Source organism: Camelus bactrianus, chromosome 13, assembly GCF_048773025.1.
Source record: "Camelus bactrianus isolate YW-2024 breed Bactrian camel chromosome 13, ASM4877302v1, whole genome shotgun sequence".
NCBI classification, from domain to species: Eukaryota; Metazoa; Chordata; class Mammalia; order Artiodactyla; family Camelidae; genus Camelus; species Camelus bactrianus.
In genome coordinates, this window is record NC_133551.1 from 33,697,214 (window position 1) to 33,722,719 (window position 25,506).

The 25,506-nt window shown below is 37.4% G+C and overlaps 1 protein-coding gene across 8 annotated transcripts in view; it reads right to left on the bottom strand.

Annotated features, from left to right (window-relative positions):
• The window catches only part of PATJ (PATJ crumbs cell polarity complex component), a 291,813-nt gene that overhangs the window by 78,716 nt on the left and 187,591 nt on the right, over positions 1 to 25,506 (bottom strand). For 7 of the 8 annotated variants that reach the window (XM_074376367.1, XM_074376369.1, XM_074376370.1 and 4 more), the window contains 2 exons: positions 14,468 to 14,540; positions 1,540 to 1,632 (listed from right to left, as the gene is read on the bottom strand). In XM_074376367.1, the coding sequence (XP_074232468.1) occupies positions 1,540 to 1,632; positions 14,468 to 14,540 (166 nt within the window). The remainder of the gene's footprint in view (positions 1 to 1,539; positions 1,633 to 14,467; positions 14,541 to 25,506) is intronic. The other variant, XM_074376368.1, reaches the window with a different exon arrangement.

A 25,506-nucleotide genomic window follows, 5' to 3' on the forward strand; every position in this document is an offset into this window, starting at 1 on the left:
ATCAACCAGACCACGCATATTCTATTAGAAACGATGAGAAAGAGACAGCAGAATACCAAAAAGAGGAGGAGAGAGGAGAAAGGTACCAGTCAATGCGGTTTGGGGAGGCTTTTATTCTTGCTGAAATGCAGCATAAAACATATTCTAAAAAGTACCCTCAGTCCTTCTGCCTGAGGGTGGAGCTCTTCAATTATCTTGGCACTTGGAGCCCCAACACTCATGCTGCTTTCTTGGGAACAGGGGGTGGGTGAAGGATGGCTTTTGCCTGCAGCCTACAGGTGAGCCTCTGTGGGGACAGCCAGTCTCTCCCAGCAAGCGAAGGAGTGTTCTCACCTTTTTAACCCTACTTTCAAAAACCTGTTGCTTTAAAAGACTTTTCCCTAACCTATCTATGGAGAAATAGTGTCAAAAAGAACAAGTTACTAGTATTTTTAAGTGAAGGAAGAAGATGTTTGAGGTTGAAATTCATTGATGTTCCTTATTCCCCTTCAGGGCAAATATGCAGTTTATCTTTCAGGAATTGAACAGTGTAACCTTGGAACATTTTGTTCAAGAACAACAGTCCTAATACGTAGGTCCTGCTCTTCTCAATGCCTCGTGTAGGGTTTTGGGAGAGTGACGTGTTATAATTTCCACTCTTGCTGAAACACTCTTTCCATTCAGCCTGAAAGAATCAGTTCACTTCCTAGGACATGGAATCTAAGCCAGCCTGAATGTACATTTTCTAAAAGTTGGAGAAGGAAAAACAGATGATTTTTCAAATTCCCTGAAGTAAAAGGAACAATTCTGTGCTGTCATAAAATCATGATGACCCTCTCAAGTGATTAATTATTTGAGATTCTGAAACACAGGGTGGGGGAAAAAAAGCCCACATTTCTTTCTAAACATGCAGTATAACACTAGAAGTGCCAGGCTGCAAAACAGAGAGGCAGATGATGAAAAAGGTTTGGGAGTCAGACAGAATGAGATCGATCTCCAGGTCTACAGCATACTCAAGAGTGGCCTTGGGCAAGTTAGTTAACATCTCTCAGCAAGCCTTCAGCTTCCTCATGTGTAAAAGGAAAATATCACCACCTACACTGTGAGGATCAGGAAATGAACCTAGAATACAGTATCTGGTGTACAATAGAAGTTCAATAAATATTAAATAACAAGATATCAAACATTAGGACAAAGAGGGAGAATTCTCTAAAACTGCCTCTCTCCTGATGCTCTAGCCCCCGGGTGGGTTTAAGTACCTTTTACTATGAACAATGGAATGCATTTAACATCTCCTTCTGTGCCTCTAGGACTAATTCAGCACAGCCCTCGCCTTAAGGAAACAGGACTGAAAAGAGAGATTGTTTCTGTAATCCTGGACAGGACAACTCAAGTGTGAAGAAAGTTGGAGATGATGCTGTTCTTTGGGTCATTTGCTCCACGGAATAGCTTCCTGTCTCAGAAATCAAGATTCCTAGAGAAGCAAACACAACAATTGATCCAAAATACAGACAATACATCCCTAAAAAGAACATTGGGTGAAACAGCCCAGATTCTCACCAGTTTGGAGCTTTCACTCTCAGGCAATTGTTTAATACCAACTTCAAGACTGCCGTCCTCCTCACTACTAACCAGCTCAGTGCCACTCTGATCCTATAAGACATTAAAAAGAAAACGGCAAAGATGTCATTCTTCACTCACAGTGACCTGAACTGTACAGATAATCCTAGTTGCTCGGTTTCCTGTTGTGGTGGATCCTGCTTCCTCTCCAGAAGCCCCAGCTATTTCCTTCCTTCCCAGTAGAAGAAGCCCCAGCTATTTCCTTCCTTCCCAGTAGAAGGCCTTTCTTTCTTTCTTTCTTTTTTTTTTTTTAAGGTATCTATCCTGTTGCTCAGAGATACACCTTAGAGAAAGCTGAACCCTACTCTCTGTCCCAAGAGTAGGCCTGACTGCCTTCAGGCTAATCTCGTTCTTTCTGCCAAAGATTTTGTCAAGAATGGGTACCTGAACCAGCTCTGGTCAATGAGACACCAAGAGAGGTTTGCTGGAGACTTCTGGAAAAGTCCTTCCTAGATCTCAAAAGAACCACAAGGAGTCCCCACACCTCCCAAATTAACAGGAGAGCGAGATGTGCAAATAGCTATGGGCAGCCATTCCATGACCAGAAGGAAAGGAGTCTGTGAATGATGGAGCAAAGACAGAGACCGAAGAACTGGTTCTCTGAGGACAAAATGGGGCCACTGGATCAACCAAACCTGCTGCCCAGACTACTCTCAGCAGTCTTCCAATGAGAGCTAATACATTTGCTCATTGTTTCAGCCAGTTGTGAGTTAGCTCTTCTGAGACAAACTTTCTGAGACTTTTATCTTTTGCACAACGCTACACTGTTTGAGATAAGAGACTGTATTCATCTTGTTTATTTCTGAAACTCAAGTGCCCTGCACCCTGCCCGGCACAGGGAAAACACTTGATTTATCAGTATTTAAATACTGATTTAACCAGTGAATGCAGTACTTGTTTTCTTGATGATTGCTTTCTGCAGATTCCTAAAAATATTTATTTAATGTAAATGAGACATCTGGTAATAATAAGCCCCATTAAAATTCCAAGACACATTAGGTGTCTCCTCAATTGAATTATGATATATTAAGTCTTATAGTTAATTAGCCAGAATTTTCTTCATTTTCAGAGGGCACACAGAGGAGAATAAGGATAATAAATGGAGTATCTACATTGTATTTATCTGGATTTTTATTTTAAAACAACACCATCCTGGATTATTACAAATTCAGATGGGATTGTTTATAGAGAAATAGTTTTGATTTTGGGACGTTCAACCTTATAATTTAAGAAGTGCAAGTTAAAGCAAAGATAGAGCATTCTTTCATCTATCAAATGGACAAGAGAATAGAAAGAGAATATCAGTATTAATAATGATGTAGGGAAACAGGAATTTTTACATACCATTGAAAAAGTAAATTAGGACAATCTTTTCAGGAAAAAAATCCCATACATTACATAGGTATAGATGCAGGGAAAATATCTGCAAGCATAGAGAACCAATCTTTTAAATTCTAGGGAGTAGGATTAGGGATTGGGGAATTTTTGCACCAGCTATTTCTACACTGTTTGATTATATATAGAAGGATTAGTGTGTATTACTGCATGTTTTAAAAAAGAAAAGAGAGCTATAAGAAATACCAGAAAGAACAAAATCCAAGAGAGTAGGTAGCGTGGGTTTTAGAATTCGTCAGATTGGAACTCAAATCTCAACTTTGCCATTAGAATTATATAATTTTCTGCAAATTTCTTTCTAAATCTGAGTACAGATTTGAAAAATGTCGGGTTGGGGAGCTGACACTCCCCACAGTCAAAAATCTGTGTGTAATTTATAGTTGGCCCTCCCTATCCGTGGTTCCTCGGCAACCAACCGCAGACTGGGTAGTACTTTAGTATTTACTATTGAAAACAAAATTCTGCATATAAGTGGATCCACACAGTTCAAATGATGTTTAAAAGGTCAACTGTACTTGTTTTAAAGTACATACAAAAATATCAAATTAAAAATACTACCCCATCAGGTTACTTTGAAGAATAACGCATTAACATGAAAAACGTCTACTAGCACAACACCAAGTACAGATAATTTTTGTTTTCAATTTTGTTGAGGCAGGTTCTTTGTCCATGACCTGTTTCATGTAGTCACCATAGAAACACCAAAATGAGTGTATACCACTGTGATACCAATTCATGGATGAAAAAAATGATACATTGAAAGTAACTTGCTGAAGAACTCCCAGCCAGTAAGTGGCGGACCCAGGATTCACAGCTAGGTAAGACTGTCACCGAAGGTAACATGATCTTGGTAACTATGCTCTAGGCCCTAGGCAAATGATGTTCATTTCTCTCTTTTTCCTCTCTCATTCTTTCTTTTCAGTACTGAGTGTTGATAACAAATCTTATGGGAGAAAGGATTCACAATCTTAAAAAGAAAATCACTGCCATCAGACCATGGATTTAACAAAAAGCACTTTAGCATTTGTTAACCAGAAAATTTCATTAGATAGAAAATCCTCTTCTCAGTGAATTTTGGGTAATCAAGAAGTTAACCATATAATATAAACATGCCATAAACACTACTATATATAAAACAGATAAACAACAAGGACCTACTGTATAGCACAGGGAACTATATTCAATATCTTGTAATAACCTATAATGGAAAAGAATCTGAAAAAGAATATATATATATATACACACATATATATATGTATGTATAAATATATAAAACTGAATTGCTTTGCTGTACACCTTAAACTAACATTATAAATTAATTATACATCAATAAAAATAAATTTTTAAATGAAAAAAATAAACATGCTGAAGTTAAGAAATAAAGCCTGAAAATATATAGATTTTCAGCGTTTTAGACAGTAAGCTCTAGACACCAAAACAAACAAACAAACAAACTTTGAAGAAACAAATTATACTTTTAAAAACCAGTACTTAATTGGTGAAAAACCTCTGATGCCCCAGTTACTTAGTGTGTCTGGCTCTGTCAACTGTGGAAAGTCCTGAAGTGGCCCTGGTGATGCTATGCTATCCAACTGGAGGATACAATGGGAACAATGTTTGTAACTTCAGCACTAGATTATAAAACAAATCCATAGGTGGCTTCTCTAGCAACTCTGCAAACAGCCACCTTCTCTGGTCCCAGATGAGAGGAGATTCTTCACCAGTATGGTGGTCAGCTGATGGCTTTCATCAACTACTAATTACATTATCTGTCTCCTGGGGAAAAGGAAAGTATTGTTTAAAAAATCAGAGGAAACTTTACATTTCTGAGCAATTTGAGTACAGAAATTGAGATTTTCTTAGTCTTTATAAAATGAATATGAAGAGGGAAAGAAAACAGCTGTTTGATGCTTCAACTTAGAAAATTTAAGAAAACATGGGCAAGGCAGACTAGGTTGCAGATGGTCTACATATCCTTTAAGATTTGAATAAAAACAAAAAAAAGAATACCCTTTACATCTACACCCACAGAATTTACCATACAGAGCCACTCCTTAAATGCCACTTACTCCACAAGTCCTTTTCTTCTTCTTAGCTGGAAGATGTCTCTTCTTCCTTTAAGCTTATCTAACAGTTTACTTGAACTTCATATGTCACTTACATCCTCTCATTTGTATCCTAATTATGTATATACAGAATTGATCTCCCTGATGAAATGGAAAGATGCTTGAATCCAACATCTATGCCTCATTCATTTCCTTGGTCTGATTCATTTTTATATTCAGCCTAGGTCTGTCCAGTTTCAGAGTTGATGCTCTTTTTAACTGTACCAGTGAGCCCTTTCTAAAGCATTTCTTCTGTTTTTAGTTACTGGTTTGGTTTGCGATAGCTCCATAGAGGACAGTTTGAAGTCAAAATCTAGATGGAGAGGAGAGTCAGGTAAAAAGGAAGCTGGAATTGAAAGAGATTAGCACTGAAGTATTTACTTTCCTAGGAGAGCTAAAGTTTATAAAAGAGTTTTCATGCTTAAATGAAGCACAGAAGAAAACAATGAGAGTTCTGTTCTGCTGACTAGGAGCTTAGAAAAGAGAGCAGTCAGATATGGAAAGGGGAAAACAGGTCAGCAGGCATGATTTCCAAAGCACAATTGCATCACGGTGGTTTGAAGACCATCTGGCTGATGGATGGTGGCCCACTGACACCCAAGATGATTCAGCTAAGCCGGATGGCTGCATGCTCCCTTCCTCTGTTGCTGATCTTCAAACCACCTGTCCAAAGTTGCCTGCTTAGCCAAGGCTGCTCCAAGAAAATGACCTTTCCCCACGAAGACCACAGTCCGTAGATTCCATAGTGAATTATGCTTTATAGACAAACAAAAGCAAAAGGCAAGGCTCATGACTGTACATTTAACACAGACACTTTATCCCCTTCCAAAAAGGACCAATGAGAAATCTCCACTTGAGAAGTCTCTTCTAAACCGTCTGAAAGTTTCAGACTCCCTCCTCTGGGTTCCTCCAAAATCTTCTACATAAAGTGACGATAAAGTTTATTTTATTTTTGTACTACTTAATTTTTTTAATATGCACTATTTGTCTATAGTTTTTTCCAACTAGACAGTAAGATCCTTGATAGCAGGAATTTGTTTTATTTGAGAGTAGGTTATCAATAAAAATTAAATTAGTTAAGGACATTATTGTAGATTGGAAAATATTTATGATCAGATAAGTGTTCCATAGTGTTTTTCCCTACCCTCCTTCCTCATTTAACATGACAAAGTGTATATTAGTGTATACAGTATTTTTCCTTTCAATTTGATTTAAAATTTAACTAAGTAAAATTAATTTTTAAAAACTAGCAATTATACATCCTTGATATAATTGAAAATGTTGAAAATTCTTTTTTTAAAATAAAACTTATATTGGTTTAAATTTTGTCACCCCCGTATTTCCTAAATCCAACGCTCTCTTCAAAAAACCACAAAATGATTTATTGGTTTAATCACTAGCCTGAATTCACAAACATTTCTTCCTGCAGAGTTATGTTTACTTGACGTGACAAACTGAATTTCTTTTCCTATCCCCTATTGTAAGCATATTTTCAAGGCTACTCAGAATTCCAGAAAGGCAGTGTATAATTAAAGATAAAATGGAAATTATGCTAATAGGATGCCCTGGGTAATTAACCTCTCCATTGGTCATGAGCCCTGCTCCATCTCACTTAGTATTCAAAAAAGCACAACTCCTGAAAAAAGGAAAAATGAAGGTTCTTGCTTCTAGAAAGATATTCTAAAAGATTCAGCTGCCTTGTTGAGGAATGGAATAAATATCATGCTTTCCAATTATATTTGAGCCCTCCATATCTCTTAGAAGACATAAGAGCAGTAACTTCCTAATTGCGTTTCCACCTTCAAGACATCTTTGACTTGGCTGTTAGACTAATCTACCTGAAGTATAGACCTGATCAGACCATTTCCATAATTCAGAACACCTTTAACAGCTCCAAGTGCCTAATGCATCACGTTCAAACCTTCTGAGATTTAAATTTAAGCCCCTCTCTATTGACCTTAATTCTTCCAACCCCATCTTCTATTATTCCTTTTCACCTATCCTTATATTCCTCTCCCCATTCCACACCCCGATTTTTCTTACTTCTGTGTTTTTGTTTGTGCTATTCCTACATTCTTACCTAACCATATTCATATTTTAAAATTCAATATATCCATCAGAAATAGCTGTCTCCTACCAGGAAATACTACTCATCTTCTGTGAACTCCTCTTAAAACTCCATCTCTTAGGACCCCTTGTTTTAGTAACAAACATGTCTTATTTTCCCTATAAGACCACAGTTCTTTGAGGGTAGAGACAATGTGCAATCAATCTTTTTATGCTCTACAGAGTAGACTTTCGGCAAATAGTGGCAAAATGAATTGAACCAACAAGAAGTAAGTATTCAATACTGAAATGAAGCATCAAGGATGCAGCAGAAAGGCCAAAATATAATTCCTGCCACTCACTTACTCCACAAATATTATTAAGCAAGTACTGTGTGTTAAGCACTGAGGATTCAGTGATCAAGAAGACAACAAGCCTGGCCCTACAAAAGCATACAGTTTAGTGTGGTGTTTATAGTCCAACATTCTTAAATGAAGAATATTCATAATGAAGGCAGGACAAGTAACAGAATCCTAGTTGGTAAACACATTTAGAAATGGGTCCTTCTTTTTCTTTTCTTTTTTTTTTTTTTAACATTTTTTATTGATTTATAATCATTTTACAATGTTGTGTCAAATTCCAGTGTAGAGCACAATTTTTCAATTATACATGAACATATATATATTCATTGTTACATTCCTTTCTCTGTGAGCTACCATAAGATCTTGTATATATTTCCCTGTGCTATACAGTATAATCTTGTTTACCTATTCTACAATTTTGAAATCCCAGGCTATCTCTTCCCACTCCCCACCCCCTTGGCAACCACAAGTCTGTATTCTATGTCTATGAGTCTATTTCTATTCTGTATTTATGCTTTGTTTGTTTGTTTTTTTTTTTTTTTTTAGATTCTACATATGAGCGATCTCATATGGTATTTTTCTTTCTCTTTCTGGCTTACTTCACTTAGAATGACATTCTCCAGGAGCATCCATGTTGCTGCAAATGGCGTTATGTTGTTGGTTTTTATGGCTGAGTAGTATTCCATTGTATAAATATACCACATCTTCTCTATCCAGTCATCCATTGATGGACATTTAGGCTGTTACCATGTCTTGGCTATTGTAAATAGTGCTGCTATGAATATTGGGGTGCAGGTGCCATCCTGAAGTAGGGTTCCTTCTGGATAAAAGCCCAGGAGTGGGATTCCTGGGTCATATGGTAAGTCTATTCCTAGTCTCTTGAGGAATCTCCATACTGTTTTCACTGCTGGTGGGAACGCAGTTTTGTACAGCCACTGTGGGTCCTTCTTTTTCTATAAGGCCCAGGTGACAACACACATGGGACAAAGGGTAATTTTTACCTTTTAAATGAATCATGAGTATTACTTAACTATGAAAGGAGTAAACATTACTGAAGGGAATGGTGTGGGATGAAGTTGGTCATAACAACAGTATCTCACATACAAACTGCTATATATAAAATAGATAAACAACAAGGCCGTACTGTATAGCACAGGGAACTATAATCAATATCCTGTAATAACTTATGGAAAAGAGTCTGAAAAAGAATGTGTGTGTGTGTGTGTGTGTGTGTGTATATATATATATATATATATATAAAAAAATGAATCACTTTGCTGTATACCAGAAACACAACATTGGAAACCAATTATAATTCAATAAACATTTTTTAAAAAGATTATTTGACTTTAATAAAGATTTCAGTTATTGAAAAAAGAATAGTATCTGACACTTCTGAGTACTTATATTCCAGGTGTTATGCTTATTACTCTGTATATATTATTTTATTCCTTTTGAGTCATAGAAAACTTGGAGGAAGCTTTCAAAAAGCAGTTCTTCAAGGCCTTAGTGGTTGTAAATTAATAAAGAGGAAGTGGGAGGGCAACCCAGGTGGAAGAAACAACAGGAACAAAGGCATAAGGAGTGGAGAGAAAAAGACACATGGAGGAGAAATCAGCAGACGTATGTAGAGCACCCAGCACTTTACTGCACAGTCGTGAGAAAAGGAGGCTGATTAGTGGAGGTAAATACAAAGCCTTAATTCCAACCTTGAAACAAAGATTTTGAAACACAGGTCTGATAGGCAAGAGGCGGGTATTAAAGATAATTGAGCAAGAGGACAAATGCAGTAAGAAAAGAATCCTGCATTGTAGGTAAGTGTTGAAAAGTGGAAGATGCTGGAGGCTGAGGTCCTGCTAGAGGGCTGTGACAACACAAGGATCATCACAACTACAGTGAATTCTTACCGTGTGCCAAGGATAGTGCTAAAACTTTTATAAACGTTATTCAATTCTTCCAACAAATCCACAAAATGAATTATTATTATCAAACCCCTTTTTGAGAAAAGTAAGGAAATGCAAGCTGATAGAGCTTAACTGGCTCAAGTTCACTCTGCTAGTAGATGGCAGAGCAGATTCAGGCTTGGATCTGTCCAACTTCCAAGCTTATGTTCTTTTTTTTTTTTTTTCTCTTTTCTTTAGTTTCAATAAGTAGTTTTATTACTGGTTAGATTTTACAAATTCTGATATTCAAGCAGACTTCCACCTTATAATTCTAAAACAACAAAGTGACCATTGGAGGGGGGTTGGGTTTTTTTTCCTTTTTTTCTATTTAGGACTATTCATAGTAACAAACTTAATCTTTTTTTTAAAGATACATACATATATCTTCTTTATATATCCATTCATTTGTTGATGGACACTTAGGTCACTTCCATATCCTAACAATGGTAAATAATGCTGCAGTGAACATTGGGGTGCATGTATCTTTTTTAATTAGTTTTTTTTTTTCAGATAGATACATTGGGGTGCATGTATCTTTTTTAATTAGTTTTTTTTTTTTTCAGATAGATACTCAGGAATGGAATTGCTAGGTCATATGGTAGTTTTTTGAGAAACCTCCATACTGTTTTCCATAGTGGCTACACCAATTTACATTCCCACAAACAGTGTAGGAGGGCTCCCTTTTCTCCACATCCTTGACAAAACTTGTTAAGTGCCAAGCTTCTGCTCTCAATCGCTGTGCAGCGCAGCCGCCCCAACAATACTACAGTCACTGCAAGGACAGCAGCAGAAATGCTAACATCCCCTTACACCTGCACAGAGCTGCACGGATTATAAAGTCCTTTTACCTATGTTTGGCACTCGATCCTCACAGCTATCTGCTGACACAGGCAGGGGAGGCTATTAACCCGGCTTGACAGGAAAAGGCAAACTTTGAGAGCTTAAGTGTCTTTACGAAGGTCATTTGCTCAACAGACAATTGGCAGAGCTGAAACAAGAACCTACGTTTTCTTGTTGAATATTCAGTGAGTGCTCTTGTTCACTCCCTTAGCTCATAATGGTAGGAAGCAATTTTGTGCTCTGCTCAGCCGTGGTGTCTAGAACAGTGCCTGACATATAATATTTGTTCAATAAAGGAATGAATATGAGATCCCTTTGGTATTTAATAAAAGTACTATTCATTTTTGCTGAATTATTATGTCAGGTCAAAATTCATGATGATATGGCTGTATTTCATCTATTTGGTTATGATTTAAATCGGCTAGCTCTCTCAGAAATGTGTCAGATAGGAATTATGCTTAAGTACTTAGCAGAAAGAGCAGCAGGGAAAAAGGCATAGTGAGAGGGGAACACAAGTGAATGGGAAGAGACTGGTCAGGGGACCAGAGCATTCCTATATAGTACTTCATATACCACTTGCAGGATGGCTGTCACTCACCATTTGGTGGCAGTTATTGGAAGCCAATAGTCTAGACAGAAACTAAAAAACTCTCCTTATAATATAATTCATTATGAGGGTGCAAGAGAAGCATCAAATAGCATACCTTTTAAAGAAAATAATTTATTATTTATTCATAAATTTAAATGCTAATGTGATTTAATTATTTTTGAAAATGAAATGCAAATAATAGCGTACTCAAATTTGATTTAAGAATTGTGATAAGACTCTTGAAACTTAAGATTGGCATTATTTATATTTTACACATATTAGTCTTTTCTTCATTCAAAAATAAAATCAGTCTTTTAAATTTTCAGAATATAATGAAGTTGTTTTTCTGATTTATTACTGAATCTGCTATGTTGAAGTGTAAGTAAAAAAATTTTTAACAGGTGAGTGAAAAATGAGAACCACTTCTGTGGTTAGCACAACTTAAAAAATGAAAATAGTAGCTAACATTGAAGGATATATTTATATATTTGAATAAATAGTTCGACTTTATTGAGCATTTAGTTTGTACCATGAGCTGTGCTAAATGCTTTATATACATTATTTTTCTTTACTCTTTACAAGTCTATGAAGGTTTGGTGGTAACCCCTGCAGATAAGGAAACTAATGCTGAGTAACACAGCTGCCTCTGGGCATATGGGTATGCTACGAAGCCTCTCTAACCAGCCTCTTCTTCTGTAAAGCAGAAATAATAACACTGTCTCTCAGAGGTCTGGATGTAAATGGAACTTGGAACAATGCATCCAAGATAGTGTTTAACACAGTAGATTCTCTATTCAATCATCCTCTTCTAAGTTGCTGCCCTTTAAGCAGGAAGGCAGCAGAGGCCAGTTGGCTGTGCATAGACTAGAGAAAGTACACACATGATATCAGAAGTCATTCCTGATGGAAAGGAAACAAAGGAAACCAGAGACCCCAGAAATGGTCCTCTCAAACTAAATGCTGACACCAACACTATACCTTTACCCACCCTAAGATACAAAAGCTGTCTCTCACAGAAGCTTTACAATTTAATGACAGGGTAGTTTTCTTGATCATTGTAAAGGCACTTTTCTTTAGCACTGAGAAAAACTATGAGCAAAAAAAATAAAAATTCAGTTCCAAGGGGAATACTATTTTGATGGGACTATTCATAACTAACAATACTATAGAAAACATTTATTGTAAAATACTGACCTCCACCCAACCAAAAAAAAAAAAAAAAAAGATTTATACAACATTCTATAAACGCAAAAGAATTAGGAATTAAGTACTAACATTATTGGGTAGCTACCATGTGCTTGGCACAAGATATCTTTAGCTAAATAGACAGAAAGACAGACAGATAAACAGACAGATACAGATATCTTATTTCTCTCTCTCTCTCTCATATTTAATCTTAACAATCTTATGAAGGAGGAACTATTGTCATCTCCCTACAGTAAGTGGAGACAGAAGAAGTCACTATAACTACCCACGATCACATGTCTAGCATATGGCTGTGCTAGGGTTTGAACTGAAGGAGCTGCCTCTGGGGCAGCTCTTTTCACCACCCTGCTAACTGCCTACACTAGTCTTTAGAATGAAAATACGCAGTGCTGGCAAAGCTGTGGCTAAATGGCTACTGGTGGATACTCATTATCACTACAACCTCTTCTGATGGTAACTAGTCTGAATACAGACTCAAAATTTGAACTTGTATAGTTTTTGATTTGGCAACTGTCTATTGGGGAAGTCTACACAATAGAAATAAAAGCTCCAGTACCAAATGATTGATATATATGTGTGTGGTGGGGCACACATTGCACGTGTATGTTTCTTTTGGTATCTTTTACTGGCAAAAAAAAAAAAAATCATCTGAGTATCTGTCAATTGGAAAAATATGCAATATAGGACATTAAAATATGATCATTATATTAAGCAAAATAAAGGTTTTCTGTTTAATGCACAGAATCTATTTCAGAAGAATGTCTAATAGTCACCTCAACTTAACTGATCTAAAACAAGCCTCTTAATTTCTGCCTCCCTGTTGTCAACAGACTGCAGTAAATGGCACCACCATCCACCTAGTTGCTCAAGGCAAAATTCTACATTTATCCATGATTCTTTAGTTCCCCTCAGCATACATGTTTAATCAATCGTCTAATTCAACATCTAAAACATCAAGAATCAGCTCACTTTTCTTTGCTTCCATCACCAAAGCCTCATCTAACCACAATGGGGGTCTCATCTGGGCTTCTGCCACCTAGCGCATTACTTTCACCTCCCTGCAGTCCATTCTCTACCTAGTGGACTATATCAGTTCACCTTGCTCCCTTGTTAAAAACCTTCCAGTGCTGCTGCACACAGAAGAAACCCAAACTACTTATCTGACTCACAAAGCTCCTCTCTCCCTCCCACCTCCTCTTCCTTCCCTCTCCCCTTGCATTCTGTTCCACTACTCTAGGGGCTCCCAATGTTTCCCAGATCATTCTCATTTGAGAGCTATTTTTGTCCCTTGTGCAGAGAAAGCTCTTCCCCCTTATTTTTGCATGTCTGCCTCCTTCTTATTATTTTGATCTTGTTTAAATTTCACTTCGTCCAAGAGGCTTTCCTTATAACCAAAATGTTCACAAGCCACATTCCCTATTTTAATTATCTGCAAGGTACTAACCACTATTGATAGTACTGTCAGTTTATTTATGTATTTGCTGGTTAATTTACTCATCAGGAAGCTGAACCATGGCAGGGAGGCTTATCTGTTTTATTCATGTCTGTATCTTTAATACCCAAGTAGTACCTGGCATGTAATATGCATTCATTGAATACTTGTTGAATAAAAAGAATTTGTTTTATATGATTAAATATTACTGAAGAGACATTATTCATATATAGCTGTTTATTTTTTGTCATAGAAGCAAAGGAAAAAGCATGGAAAGATACTGAACAGTAAAGATTAATTTCCTTGAGAAAGTGGGGAAAAGAAAATAAAATCTTCTTCTAATAACTGCATTGTTTGATTAGTTATAATTAAGTATGTATTCATTTTTGGAATTAAAAAATAGTTCAATAAGTAAAAAATGTGCAGTGTTCCCTCAGCTGGGAATCCCTCCACTGATTATCTATATAGTCAGCCAGCTACCTACCTGCCTACCTACCCAACAATCCATCTGTCTGTCTCTAGAAGAGATCAATATGTTAACAATATTGTTGTACTAGTAATTTCTCCATCAATAGATGAAAATATTTAAAGGCACCTCCAATCATAGTATGAAAGTGTTTTGAAACCATAAAGATACAATTCAGTTACTAAAAAAGAATTTTTTAATAAATTCTGAAATGCCCAATTAGGACAAAGAATGAATCTTAAGGAACTCTGAGGAAGGCAATACTCATGTGGTTAAGTTCTAATGTGTTTGTCTAACATTGTTTTCTATTACCTTATAACCATACCTTAAATACTTTCTATTTTAATTAGGGAAATTCCCTAGTTAATAAATTCTCTGAGTTAAGAATACCAGACACTGAAAATAAAAAATGTTAGATTTGGAAAAAATGATCATAACAAACCCAGTAATTCATTCACTAAGAACTAGTTAGGAGCCACCTTACCTCAATAGAAGATGGGGAACTTGATGGTAATGGAAAGGGAGCAACAGCCATCTGATTGACTGCATCTTCATTTCTGTGGACATTAAAATAGGCAGAATCAGTACATAGTAAATGCTAAGTTCCTGGTTCAAATTAGAATCATTCTCTCAGTAAACATAGCACTACAGAATAAAAAAAAAAGAAAACTACATAAATATACACTGGTTTCAAACATGCAAAGCTATTAGGCACAAAAAGAGATGTATTATTCAAGGGATACTAAGATACAATTATTAGTGACAAAGAATGATGATGCTACGAGTTGGCCAAATCCTGCTTAGTAAGTCAGGTGCTGCAAAGGGTAATTTTGGAAAGACATCAACTCCTTCAGCACCGAGGAGTATAAATTTTTCATATGGGCATGTGTAACCTCCAGGCCCCATTAATGTCTAGAGCATTTTGTTCTTTGTACTGGAAAGGCTCCCAGCCTCCTCACTTGCCTTCTGACTTTGTTCTGCCCGATGAAGGATGATGGGTTGTACACGACAGTTCCCTGCATGGGGGTACTGTGTGAGGAGGAGTGACGGGCGGGGAGAGCAGAGAGCCAGACAGACAATGCTTGGTGGGTGAGCTTAATTCTACTGGTCATCATTCTAATTGGAGGAGAGCAGCTGGAAGCCGAAACTCCATTACCAGAGGGACAGGCACAAAACAACTCCTAGAATAGCAGTTCTGGTGATTTGGGCTTATTTCCACTATGTTACTAGCAAACAGTAGGTAGGCAGTGTTCTGTGGGAGACCTATCCTTTACTGTCCATTTGTGATGCATGACCAATATCATTATCTCAAGATTCATGTGAAGTTTGACTTTAGGTTTCACAATATAAACCAAAGAAGCTCCTTACTAGTGCACAAAGATCAGAACTGTTCATAGCTCTCTATGTCCAGTGTATACAGGGTAGGAGGGCACTCAAATCCATTCTGTTATGCTTTATATTTTACTCCTCACCAACTGGAAAAAGAGTCATTGGCTGGTCAATGCCATTCCCATTTTAAAGCTTTAATTATATTGTTGCCTTTAACTTTCTTTATTAAATTTATACCCCACCCAGCCTTCTCCTCCAGTGTTAGTTCAATAACCTCAACTACGTAAATTATTCCCTTGAGTTCAAAGACTAAATATTGATGTCTTCCAAATTCACAGTTAGGCTGCATCTTTTTCTAAGCCTTGGATCTTCCTATTTCCTACTTTATATCTCCACCAGATGTCTTAGAAGCATCTCAAATAAAAGAGTTCTCACTCCTACTCAGTCCCCAGAGGGCTCCATAGTCAATTTCCAGCCAGTTGTTTAACCAGGAACCTAAGAGTCATTTTTGAAACCTCTCACCCCTCAACTATATGTCTAATCCATCAGGAAGTCTTAATTGACTCTACCTTCAAAACATTACCTTGAATCTTTGCACTTCTTTCCATCCTATTCTAGTGGAAGGCATCATCGTTTCTCACCTGAATTAATGTAAGAGCATCCTATTTGGTCTCCCTATTTACATTCTTCATCCTCTGTCTAATCCATCCCTCACCCAGCAGTTACGGTTCCAAAACATAAATCTGATTATATAGACATATAATAATCCCCTGCTTAAAATCCTCCTATGGCTTCTTGTTGCACTTAGGATCAAGTCCAAAATTGTTAGGGAGACTGTAAGGCCCTGGCCATCTGGCCCCAGCCCCCACCTCTGGCCTCTTCCTCTTCTCCTTCCTCACTTTGCTCCAGCCCAGCTACACAGGCCTTCCTTCCATCTCTCAGCTGAGCCGCGCTCCATCCACCTCACGGCCCTCTCTCATCCTCTTCTCTTCTGCTCTGCGTGCTTGACGCCCAAGTCCTCTGTCTGATTTTCTCCTATTTCTCCTTCATAGCTCACTATAAATGTCATTCGTGAAACAAGCCTTCCAGGACCTCCACTATATGCTTAGAACACCCTAGCAATGATCACAGATCTGTTTTCTTTCAAAATTTACCTAACTGATTTGTATGAATACTTGCTTCAAATCTGTTTTTCCCTTAGATAAGCACTCCAAGGACAAGACCCATATCCTTCCTACACTCTGTTATATCATCTAGGGCAAACACACTGCCTGGCAAATAGTGTGCTTAACATAATTATTTTTAAAAATGTAACAATCTCTCACTTCAATAAAGAGACAGAGGTGGTTTCAGTTCTAGCGCTACCATTAACTAGCTGTAGGGTTTGGGAGAAATCACTTCTAAAAAAACATCAGTTTTCTGATCTCTTGAGGAAGTAGGTTGAATTGTAAGAAGCCTAAGCTGATAAGAATTCTTGTGGAATAAGGCAGAGTATAAATAAAGAGATGAAGTCTAGGTACCGTTCCTCGCTGTAACCTTCTCAGATTCTTAGAATACCTAGCATTCCAGCCAAACCAGAGCAAAAGGGAGAAAAACTAAAACCACAAAGTGACACAGAGCATGAAGAATACATCTATTTCTTCTGACAGCATTACAGATGCCTCGAGCATGCACTATTACGTTTAGAGATGGCTATTGTTTTTCAGGGAGCACGATGCATTCCTCAGCAGTTTGCTCGCACACAGAGGAAGTGATCAGTTACCTGTGGGTAAGTAGCAGCATTTTCCCAGTGGTAATTCTCTTTCCCATTCAGTTTCCCCCATGGAATAACACAAAAGAGCTCAGCTCTACCTGAGAGCGGAAAGCCAACAGGGCACGTCTGCTCCAGATTCAGGGCTCACAGGGCAGAGTGTATTTGGCAGTAATTAAGCAAATGGCTTTTCATACCTCTTTCAAAGGTTACCAGCATTAAAAATACGGGTGCACATAAATTCTTATTGAGAAATAATGATTAACTGGACCAAGTTAGCTCAAATCAGCCAAGTTATCCCTTCATAATTTAATAATTTTCCCCCAATTAGTATGACTTTAATGGCCTTTATAGTCCATATTAATTTTTTAAAACCTCACAGAACAGAAAACCTCAATGGAGAGGAGGAAGCTGCCATAAGAAGTTACAGTTCATAATCCTTTATAATCCACCTGCGACTGAGTGTTTGCACACCTCAGCATCAAGCAAGTGGGGACCTGACAAGGCAACAATTTTAAAGGGAAAGAAGTGGGAAGAGGGAAACCAAAGGAGAAGAGGCATTTACACTTCACACAAGCGGTTAACCAGGAAGACTTCTGGGGCGCTCTGACCCCTCATGGTCCATGACTCTCATAAGGAATGAAGTCTGTCTGCTTTATAATTACCCTTCCTTTCCAGTATAATTACTGTAAGTTTCTTAGGCCCCGGTGCCCTACACAGGACACAATCAGGAATTGTAATTTTTTGTTGGTGTTTTTACAGTTCTCTTTAACAGCTACTGGGGGAGACAGAGTGGAGCTCTACCATGGGTAGGAGTGAGGAGGGTACCAGGGCAGGGAACCCTGTATGTGAATGCTCTTATCGCTGTACATGCTATACTCTGTTAAATTATTTGTGCTCTTCTTTTTCCCACTCTAAACACAGAGAAAGGATCTTATTTCTTTGTATCCCCAGCTTACAGCAGGATACCTAACAGAGAATAGGTGTAATATAAGTGTCTGTTGAATGAAAGGGGTCTTAACAAAGTGGGGTCAAGATCTGAAGCAGAACTACCTAGGGTATGCCCTATGATCCAAGCTGCTTCATGAGTTAGTGGCAATGTGCTGCCTGTAGTCAGCTAGCTCTCGGTATCTGCCATGTTAACGGACATTTCTGGGGATGTCTGCCCAGCTCACAGTGATTCCCTGGATGGGGCTCCACTGTGTCAGTTTCAACCTCAGTGGACGCAGGGAGCAGACATTTGCCTCATTTTGAGCCAATCAGATTCTCTCCCCCAAAAACATAAAATTTAGAATAAACTTATAGAGATCAAGGGTGTGGTATCTAGACAATACCAATGGAAAAGCTCAAGGCTAAACAGGGTTCAGAACTCCCTTCTGCTGACATGGTTTCTTCTCTTCATCATCTTAATTATATGGCTCCTTCCTAAGAGTTTCAAGATATCCCTGTATTCTTAGAATACATTCTCCTTTTAATTTAAGCTGGCTAGAGTTTACTTTAATTGGTTGAAACTCAACAATATAACTCTGATTTTATTTTGAATATATTCATTTGTTTATTTAACAAATATTTATACTAGGGATACAAGGATGAATAAAACATGATTCCTGCCTTTGATGATAGAGTAGCAATTAGTGAGGAACACAGCTAAGTAAACAGACAATTACAATAGTGGAATTTCTATCTAGGGATTGTTAGTTTAGTTTTTCTTCAAAAGGATGCTAGGAACACACCCAACTCAGTTTTTTGTTTGTAGAATATATTTATTTTTATGACAAATGCACATTCTGGATCCTGATTTCAATTCTATTTTGCTATAAAAATATTCATATTGGTAAAAATCACGCAACATGGGCAGAATTCTAAGAAGGCTCCCAAGATTCTTGCCCCTGGCTTACAGGTTGTGAACAGGATGAATTTCACTTCCATGATTAGGGTTATATCATACAGCACAGCTGACCTTCAGATAAAGGGAGATGACCAGGTTGGGCCTGACTTAATCACATGGGCTCTTTAAATATGGAGATTTTACTTCTCAGAGCCTCAGAGTTCTGATCTCTGAAATTAGTAGGTTGATTTACATGAATTCTAAGGATTGCATGGAAGTCAGAGACAGAAAGTTAGAGATTAGAAGCAACATCCCTGGCTGGAGGATGGAAGGGGCCTCGAGGCTACGAATGTGAATGGCCTCTAAAAGCTGAGAGAAGTCCCCATCTAAACACCAGCAAGGAAACTGACTTCCACAAGAATGACTTTGAAAGTGGATTTTCCCCCCAAGGCTCCAGATGAGAACTCAGCCTGGCCAACATCTTGATTTCTGCCCCATGATACCCCAAGCAGAGAGCCCTCTGTGCCAGACTTCTCACCTACAGAACTGTGAGCTAACGCATAGGGTATTGCTTTAAGCCGTTAAATCTGTGGTAGTTTGTCACATAGCAAGAGAAAAGTAACACACAACAAAATTTTTTATTTGTAAAACACTGTCACCAGAATCATAACTTCTGAGTTCTTACTATGTATGTACCGCTGTTCTAACGCTTTTCATATGTTAACTCATTTAACCTTCAATAGCAGCTCTGTGGGGTAGCTATAATCATTTTCATTTTGCACAGAGATTAAGCAACCCGACCAGAGTCACAAAGCTCATCAATAGCAAACTGAGATTAAAACCCAGCAGTCTGGTTTCAAAACCTACTCCTTTAACTATTATACTACAGTATTTCCCATTTCAATAGCTTGTCCCAAAGCCACAGGTATCTTTTTTTTTCTCATATACCCAAGCTTATACTCCCAGATCCACCTTGGGGAAAAGTTCTACTAGGTCACAAGTTGCTCTTAAGGCTGTTTCCCAATTTTCCTCAGGGTGAAGATGCACGCAGGGGTCTAAGTCTGCTCCTTCTGACTCTATCAACTTTTTGTACTTAAGTTCTGAGTGTCACATGTACAGTACCACCCCTTATATAGATATAGTGACTACAGATGCTTTACAGTATTCGTTGCGTTTGATAGTGCAGGCAGGGTAGTGAATCATATAGTGGAGTGTAAGCCCCTCAGTACTCTTCTGTGACAGCTACTAGGGTTGTTCATAAATCCTCTGGCTTGTACTTTTCTTCGCCTTGAAAGTTGAACCAGTACTTGATTAACTATGTTTTCCTTTTTTTTGCCTTGGTGATCATGGAAACACACGCTGAGATGGGAAGTTCTGTTGCCTGGCTACCTGAATGACCACAGTGAGCAGAGAGGCCCCCTTGCTGAGCCCCAGTGGCCACGCTATATGAGAAAGAAAGAAACCTTTGTTGTTTTAAGCCACTGAGACTTGGGCTATCAGTTGCTGAAGCATAACTGAGTCTGTCCTGACTCAAACATGCTCTAAACAAATTTATTCTATAATATTTTTCCCCCCAGAAGTCATGCCTATACCTTATTCAGAATAGCTAAAAACTGGTAACAACCCAAATGTCCACCTACAGAACAATGGATCAACAAACTGCGGTATCTTCATAGATTGGAATATTACTCAGTAATTACAGGAACTATTGATATATATTACAACATGGATACATCTTAAAAAAAAGATGTAAAATCAAAGAAACCAGACCCAAAATAATAAATTGTTTGATTCTACTTACATGAAATTCAAGAATAGTTAAAACTAATTTGTGGTGACGGAAATCAGGAAGATTTGGATCTGGGGGATGGGACTGACTGGAAAGGAGCACCGGGAAACTTTCTGGGGTGAATGAATGTTTTATATTTTTGCTTTGGGTGATGGCTACACAGGTGCATGTTTTGTATTATCTAAACTCATCAAACCAAACACTTACAATCTATTGCATTGAGTATAAATTATACCCTAGTTTAAAAAATGAATTCATGATTAAGTATAGTGTAAGACAACTATGTGCTATTCTGGAAAGAAATCCAGACCTCAGCAGACCTAGGTACAGTTCTATCGACAGGTCTACCAGCAAGACGTAAGCAAGATACTAAACAATGTTAAAAACCTCATTTCTTTATCTATAAACTTAGGATACTATCTTCTAGCAGAACTGTGAGGTAATATAAATGTCAGAACACTAGAGCACAATAACAATAGTTAACATTTAATGTTTTACGATTTTATGGTCTCAGATGCTTAAATTTCCAGGCACTAAGTCCTCAGTTACTGGGTTTTGGGGGGGGGGGGGGGTTGGGGGGTAGTAATTAGATTTATTTATTTATTCAATGGAGGTCCTGGGGATTGAACCCAGAACCTTGGGCACACGAGGCACGAGCTCTACCACTAAGCTATACCTTCCCCCCTTACTGTTAACTCATTCAGCCATCAACACTTATACCCAAAGAAAGCATCAAGTCTAATGGTTTCATTCAAAAGATTTCATCCTTCTCTTTTCTTCTGTTCCCATGTCCCCATTCTAATTCATGTACTCCTCATGTTGCCTATACTGTGACAACAGTGTTCCTGCTGGTTCCCTTGTGGTGCTTTCTCTGTGTCCCAATCAATTCAAATCACTCTCCTCTCAACTGTAAAAAAACTCTCTCTGCAACCAAGCCTGAAAATGCACTCTGAAGAACCCAACATCATAGAGTTCCCTCTATTGATGCTTGTTTTGCCTGATGTATAGTTATTTATCTGCATGTCTTAGAATTTCTTGGAGAATTTCTTACTTATCACCATGGTTTTATATAGTATCTGAGATACAGTAGATACTCAATAAATGCTTGAATTAAATTTGTTCATGTAGTTTGGACTCAGTTTTTTTCCTATGTAAATCTACCCAGGTAGTATTAACTAGCTCCTGCTATGCCCAGTTCCCCAATAGTAACTCTCTCTCCTCTGAATTTCTAAACTACTTACACTGCTTTTCTCAGCAACATCTTTCTATTCTTCTAAGAATACTTCACTGTGTTCTTGGAAGCACATACATATCACATATAGGGATTTGTTGATAAAACTCTTTTTATTTATTCCTTATCCATCAAAGTTGTAACCATAATTAAACTGTAATAAGATATGTCAACAACATGTTATTTGAAGCATCAATCCAACAACCATTCACTAATTCCTTAGGATTAAATATGAGATATCTAAATACAAACTCTAAAAAAAAACCACTACAAATTGTGGTCAAAAGAAGTATTAGTGAGCTATGAGGACAATACACTTATCCTTCAGGAAAGCACACTGAGCCCATGATGACAATTTCTGAATGAGGGAAAAAAAAAAAAGACATCTGACATAATGCACAATGTGTGTGCGTGTTTGTAGAATTCCATAACTGTTCATCTGTCAGGATCTGAGATATCTCCAAGGAGCATTTCTCTTTCTTTTTAAACTGAAAATGTTCCATCCTAAAATTTATATGGAATTCCAACGACCTTGAATAGCCAAAACAATCTTGAAAAAGAAGAATGAAGATCTCAAAATGATCTCAAAATGTACTACAAAGCTATAGTAATCAAAACAATGTAGTACTGGCTTAAGAACAGACATATAGGCCAATGGAACAGAACAGAAAGCCCTGAAATAAACCCTCACATGTAGGGCCAGGTGATTTTCAACAAGTGTGCCAAGACTATTCAATGGGGAAAGGATAATCTTTTTTTAACAAATGGTGTTGAGAAACCTGGATATCTGCATGCAAAAGAATCTGCATGCAAAAGAAGCTGGATCCTTCCCTTATACCATATACAAAAATTAACTCAAAATGGATCAAAGACCTAAATGTAAGAGCTAAAACTATAAAACTACTACAAGAAAACATAGGGGAAAATCTTTATGACACTGGATTTGGCAATGATACCTTGATTCTGACATAAAAAGCACAAGCAAAACAACAAATAAATTGGACTACGTTAAAATGAAAAACTTCTGCTCGTCAAAGATCACAATCAACAGAGTGAAAAGGCAACCTATGGAATGGGAGAAAAATTTTTCAAATCATGTATCTGATGAGGAGTTAATATCTAGAATAAATAAAGAATTCCTACAACTCAGCAACAAAACAAACAACCAGATTAAAAAAGACATCTCTCCAAAGAAGTTATATAAATGGCCAATTTTCACATGAAAAGATGCTCAACATCACTAATCATCAGAGAAAAGAAAATCAAAACCACAATGAGATACCACCTAACACCCAATAAGATGGCCACTATCAAAAAAAAAAAAAAAAAAAAAAAAAAAAAAGAAATGTTAGCTAGATTGTGGAGAAACTGGAACCCTTATCCACTGTTGGTAGGAATATAATATGGTGCACCTGCTATGGAAAACATGGTTGTTCCTCAAAAAATTAAAAATAGATTACCATATGACTCAGCAATTCCACTTCTGGTATATACGGAAAAGAACTGAGAATAGAGTCTCAAACAGACATTTGTATACCCATGTTCAAGTAGCATTGTTCACAACAGTCAAAAAGTGGAAGCAACCCAAGTGTCCCTCAAGAGATGAATGGATTAACATATAATGGAATATCATTCAGCTTTAAAAAGGAAGGCAATTCTGACACAAGCTACAACATGGATGAACTTTGGAAACATTATGTAAATGAACTAAGCCAGTAATGAAAAGACAAATAATTAATGAGTCTATTTTTATAAGGTACATAGTGTAGTTAAACTCTGAGACAGAAAATAGAATGATAGTTGCCAGGAGCTAGGGGGAAGAGAGAATAGGGGTGTTATTTGTTAATGGGTACAGAGTTTGTTTTGCAAGATATAAAAAGTTTTGGAGACAGATGTAGTGATGGTTGTACAATAATGTGAATATACGTAATGCCACTGAACTGTACACTTAAAAATAGTTTAAAAGGTGGATTTTATGTTATATTTCACTGCAGTTAAAAAATTAACTAGTGTGATAAGAAATGTATTTGAATTATTTAGAGTACCACTTAAAGCCATTTTGTCTTTAGGATTGTTGTGGTCCTGTCACTTGGAAATTCACTTTCACTAAATCCATAGAATCTCATTTTATGCCAACAAAATAGCATTATATCAAAAGTAGAAGTTATGTGCCTGAATTTAGCCTGGATTCTTGAGTAGGCTGATTTAATTTTTGCAACCTGTTCTAAAATAATTACTACTGCAATCTAGTAGCTAACACATCATTTAGGTGCACACGCACACAAAAAAGTTGAGTAAATGAGGAACACATGAACACAACTAAACAGGCCTAGATATTTTTTCTGACTGTACCAAATATAGTGATGTGAGACACTTGAGGACAGAAAAAGCTCTACATTTGCTATATTAATTGGAACATGACATTGAATTAATATTCAGCAAGGAAAGCTCCATGTAGATGAACCAAAAGTAACACATAAAAAACTATTATAGTGGGAACAAAACTCCTTTCTTTTTTTTTTTTTAACATTTTTTATTGATTTATAATCATTTTACAATGTTGTGTCAAAACTCCTTTCTAAAAAGATTTCAGGAGATATTTCTAACTACATGAACACACTGAATAGTTACCAGTTTCCAACTGGAAGAAACCACCAGAATAGCTGAATATGCTAAATCTAAAATAAACATCCAGTAACAGTGGAATTATGAACTCTATTGACTTGGCATTCCACACAACGTCAATCACTAATGAGGGCTGCTGGGAGTAACTCAGCATATAGAACCACATTTTACAAAGGTGGCCCTAGGCAAGTTCTAAATAACTGTTGTCAGTTGTGCAGAGGAAAAGTTGGCTCATAAAATATTTAGCAGTGCAGGTTGGTGGGAGAGTTAATGTGGGGAGCTTTAGGACTGGATGGGATGGATGACAACCTACTCAGTTTCTCATACAGGCTTCTAAAGACAGCATACCCACAACCGTTCTCCTCTTTATTCTGGCTGGAAAAGCCCAAATGTTCTTCAGTTATCCAGCCTTCACCATAAGGCCATGTGCTAGGAAAGGTGACTCCTCCTGCAGGTATAAATCTGGGATAAACCCTACATGATTCCTCTGAAATCATCATGGTAATCTCATTTCAGGAGCCAGTGGCAATGGAATCATGTCATACTGGAGATCTTCAGTAGAGACTTGTTCAGAGGTCTTGTGCTCTACTAAAGAAGTCTGAAGGATAAAAGCTTCTCAGGATCAAGGCCAAAAGCCTACAGGAGACAAGCAAAAGTGCAGAGGGAACTCTCTCTGGTTGCTCATAGCTCTACTTTTATCACCCTTTCCATTAACTAAGATTCTTCAGCAGCAAGCAATAGAATGAATTTAGGCCAACTTAAGCAAAAGGTAATTTATTAGAGGGATATTAGGATCTCACAAAACACAGGCAGACTATACGATCAGACAATTAGACTTGGAACAGACAGGAACTAAGAGACCTCCAGAGAGGACAAGGAAGAAGGATGCAGAATGATGTCATAGCAGGAACCTCTGATCAAGGCCCTGTGGCTCCATGAATAAACACCATACATATAAAGTCACTCACATT